This window comes from Acomys russatus, chromosome 7 (genome assembly GCF_903995435.1).
Source record: "Acomys russatus chromosome 7, mAcoRus1.1, whole genome shotgun sequence".
In the NCBI taxonomy this organism is placed as follows: Eukaryota; Metazoa; Chordata; class Mammalia; order Rodentia; family Muridae; genus Acomys; species Acomys russatus.
Window position 1 is genome coordinate 10,926,972 of NC_067143.1, and position 4,679 is coordinate 10,931,650.

Consider the following 4,679-nt stretch of genomic DNA (forward strand, 5'->3'; position numbering starts at 1 on the left):
GCCTCTCCTGAGCTCTGTGAGGACTTGGACACACATGGAGTACACTCACATATAAAAGTAAGAGAGAAATGGGGGTGGAAATCAGACCGGGGAAAAATGGGAGCAGGAGGACAGAAGGCTTGGAGAGAGAAGAGAAACTGTGGGTGGGGGCATCACTATGGCAAGCTGGAGACCTATGACAAGGAAGGCTTCTGGAAGTATATGAGGGGGCAACTCTAGCTGAGACTCCTAGTAGCAGTGATCATGGAGACTAAAGAGGACACCCTCTAACTAGATAGGACTTCTGGTAGAGACAGGAGAACACCAATCCACTCACACAAAAAAATATTTGACCCAAAATTTATCGGGCCTATAAGATGTACAGGGATAAAGATAGAACAGAGATTGAGAGAATTTCCAATAAATGGTTGGCCCAACTGAGACCCACCCCATAGAAGAAAGCCAACTCCTGACACTATAAACAATACCGTGGTATGCTCAAAGACAGGGGCCTAACATAGTTGTCCTCTAAGAGGCTACACCCAGCAGTGGATCAAAACAGATGCTGAGACTCATAGCCAAACACTGAGCAAAGTGTAGGGACTCTTGTGGAAGAGTGGGGAAGAAGAGAAGCCCCAGAAGGGCACAGAAGCTTCATAAGAAGACCAACAAAGCCAAATAACCAGGGCCCAGAGAGGCTTGCAGAGACTGAAGCATCAATCAAGGACCATGCATGGACTGGCCCTAGGTCCTCATGTACCTGATGGGCAGCTCGAGCTTCATGTGGGTCCCCTAGTTAGGGAGCTGGAGCTATTTCTGACATGGACTCCATTGCCTGCTTTTTGATCACTTCCCTTTGGCAGAGCTGCCTTCCTGGGCCACAGGGGAATAGGATGCACTCAGTGCTAGTTTGACTTGATGTCCTAGGGTGGGTTGGGGATGGGGGAAGAGGGAGAGAGGAAGGGTGGAACTGGGAGGAGAGACATTAGGGGACTATGATCGGAATATAAAATGGATGAACAAATAAGCAGGTTTTTAAAAAGTAAATGTGTGTGTGTGTATAAAATGATAAATAAGTTGAAATCAATGTAGAGACTTTTCTAACATTTTAAGTGTTCGATTATAGGCTAAATAATTATTATAAGGGGATTTTGTAACTCATTTGTAAAATAATGGAACCCAAAGAATAAGCTCAGGAAAAGCAATAAATAAACAATATGGCTTCAGATCAAACACCATGTTATCCTTAGGAGACAGTTGCAGAGTAGATTTAAACAATGAGAATTTGATGAGAAGAATTTTAAGGAGTTTCTTCAGATTGACATTGCAAATTCTCCAAGAGAAAATAAAGAATGGTCATATCCATTAAAAAGGAGGATGCCCATGCATTGAAGGGCAGTCTATTTCTGTGAGAGCTACACACTTACCACGATTCCTGGATCTGGAATTGGGTTAGGCTTTAGGAACCTTTTTCTCAGTTTCCTCTTCTCTTTCTCTAGGCTTCGCATGTAATGGATACGTTTATTGATAGACTTGAGGTAAGTTGAAAAACAAAAACCAGAACCTCTCAGAACATATAAAGCTAACATCATGTGATTTGTTTTTGGCTTGTGCCAGTTAAAATGATAGGAGCAACACACAGTCTACTTAGCTAATAGAATAGAGGTGGGGGAAAATCACACACACACACACACACACACACACACACACACACACACACATACACACACAAAATCCCAAATTATTTCAAGTTGTTCTTAGGTGGAGAAAATCCACACTGTAAGATCAGGAGGACTGCCAGAGGGGCTGGTGTATTCTTGATTCCCACATCAATACCATGTACATTTCTATAAGCCCAGACCTGTGGTCATGTATTTTCAATTTTATTTTTAAATATAATTTCATTAAAAAACATTCAAAGTCTTTTTCTTTATAGCACTAAGAAAGTAAGTACATTATTTAGTCTTATTACATGCTTCAGTTCACACATGGCCTTTTATGTCAGCATCGTGTGGCCCAGATGAGTACCGTAGGCCAGGGGAATGAAAGCGGAGTGCTTTGAAGAGATGCCATGCAGTGGAGAGACAAGTGCTGATGGAACAGTGAGTGGGGTGCACTGTTAACAGGGCGGCAGGCCTTCACATCCATCCAGCCTAGTCAAGACCTATTTTAGTAGTTGCAGGAATCCAGGTGTCTAAGGGATGCCTTGAAGAGGTGTCTAATTAATGATCATCATACGTTTAGGCATAAGTTAAAAGACTGATATAAAATTTACCTGCCTGGTGGTAACATCTGAAGGATACTGCTTTCGTGGTCCTTCCTACATAATATGTAAACACAGACACACACAAAGTCAAAATAAAGCAGAAACAATACTCCACCTCTTTAAAGATCTGTTATACCTATCATTACAGGCAAGAAGCAGGACCATAGCGCAATTACGTTTAATTGAAATGGATGGAGAGCTGGCTTTGAGCCACATTACAGGGGATAGGTGGAGGGCTGGGTTCATTCCAGAACAAAATGATGTACAAAACCCAAAAAGTGTCACAATTTCATTGGTGAGTTCCCAGATGTCAACCTGTAGGCTCAGTTTTCTTAACCAATATATTTTATTACGAACGTATTAACCAAGCGTATGTCACTTATAAACTGACTAACCTAAACGATAGGAAAAGAGGATTAAAGAATAACAAAACCGTAAGGATAGTAGTTCCAAGGAAAAATTCTCCTGGCATAGTTAGGAGGATTTTTTCTGTTGGGACCTGGAGTAGCCAGAACCCAGAACCTCAGCAAGAGCCGGAGCCCCAAGCCTTCCCTCAAACAGTACTCTCTAGGAACATCTCGAAGTGGAGTGATGAACAGCCAAAAACTATTCCAAGTCTGTAAAGGCCCTACCTCTTGTTTTTGGCTCATTTTATATATCTCCTCCCAGAGTCCGTTCACAGGATCTTTTCAGCTGGTAATAATCAAGTTCCCGTACGAGGTGGTTTGCCTTCTAGTGGATTAACCTCACCTGTTCTCTCACAAGACCATTCCGATCCCACAATTGGGATCATAACAAAAACAGGTTTATCTCTCCTTCACCAACCAGTGTCCATGGGCAAGTGGGTCAAGTTTTTAATCTGGCTCCCAAATCCAGGAAGCTGGAGCAAATGAAGCCACGAGAGCACAACGAGCATAGGTGTTCCATGTTGGAATCTCCCACCCCTACACCTCATAAAGTTTCTCTTGCCAACTTTAATACAACTATAACCTTGAGCCTTGAAAGTAAATCTCAATATTGAGAGCTTAGCTGACACCCAGGCTCTTCATTCCTGCAAGTCTCCATTCCTGGGCTCTAGGGTGGACCAGTGCCTCATTCAACATAGTCCCTAGATCGGGTCCAACTGGAGCAATCACTGCGGTGCTTCTCCTCCTCAAGGGTCTTCCCAGCAGCCTAGGATCTAATATGTTCACTCAAGACTTCAGAATCCCACTTCCCAAACTGGAACCTGGGATGGCTGCAGCTGACTACATAGGGTGCAATGCTATGTAGAGCAAGGTTAGCCAGAACCGAGTTCAAGACCTCAGAGTACTCACTGGGTACACTTGGGCAGGCTCCTCATCCTTAACATGAAGGCACATGCTGCAGGGCCCTAGGGTGCCCTAGGCACCTACTGCCTAAAGATAGGGCCACTCATGTCCCTCAGGCCCTGACCCACCCTACCATCACAATTCTCTTTGTTTTCTCAGCTTGTGCCCCGCCCTTTCCCTAAATCCAGTGCCCAGGAGGCTTCTGGCTGTCTGCAAAACTCCAGGCAGCTGTAATTCCCTGTATACCATCCCATGTGCCCCAAAGCCACATACACTACCTGCCTGTTTTGTAGGAGAGCCCTTGGTCTATGCGTCTAATTCAGAATTATTGTCTGTCATTATGGTCTCTGCTATTCTGACTCTAAATTCTACCTATTATTTTTCCCATCATGACTTCCAGTTGGAGCAGCTCCCCTCTCTTCCTTCTGACCCCCTGTGACTTTCAGTGGACGGTGGGCAGGGATTGAATATGGCTGTGTTATACTCTGGCTTCCTGCTAAGATGAGTCTGCAGCACAGCTCTCTACTTCATTTCTGATGTGCTAGACATTTTCCCGTTTATACTAAACAGAAATCTCTTCAAACTGATCATTTTAGTTTGCTTTTTAGTTGTGATAAACATTTAGTGGTTTGAATGAATGTGGTCCCCATGGGTTTGTGTATTCCTGTGCTTAGTTACCAGTTGAACTTTTTGGGAATGCTTAGGGGGTGTGGATTGGTTGGAGTCTGTCACTGGGTGTCTTAGTTAGGGTGTCTGTTGCTGTGATGAAATGCCATGACCAAAAAGTAAGTTGGGGAGGAAAGGTTTACATGGCTTACACTTCTACATTTCTCTTTATTGTTGCAGGAAGCCAGGGAAGGAAGTCAAGCAGGGCCAGAGTCTGGATTCAGGAGCTAAGGCAGAGGCCACGGAAGAGTGCTGCTTACTGGCTTGCTCCTCATGGCTTGCTCAACTTGCTTTCTTACAGAACCTAGATCCACCAGCCCAGGGAAGGAACTACTTGCAATGTGATGTGAACCTTCCCCCTTGTTCTCTAATTAAGAAAATGCCCCACAGCTCGATCTTATGGAGGCTTTTTCTCAATTAACTCCTTTCTGATGACTCCAACTTATGTCAAGTTGACA

General features: G+C 44.0%; 1 protein-coding gene across 1 annotated transcript; it reads right to left on the reverse strand.

Annotated features, from left to right (window-relative positions):
* Positions 1-340: 340 nt before the first annotated feature.
* Positions 341-3,606, reverse strand: Ccdc179 (coiled-coil domain containing 179). Its single transcript, XM_051149704.1, has 4 exons — positions 3,562-3,606; positions 2,255-2,299; positions 1,407-1,511; positions 341-349 (listed from the first exon to the last, which is right to left on the reverse strand). Exons 1-4 carry the CDS (start codon positions 3,604-3,606, stop codon positions 341-343), a joined length of 204 nt encoding a protein of 67 aa, XP_051005661.1.
* Positions 3,607-4,679: the final 1,073 nt, after the last annotated feature.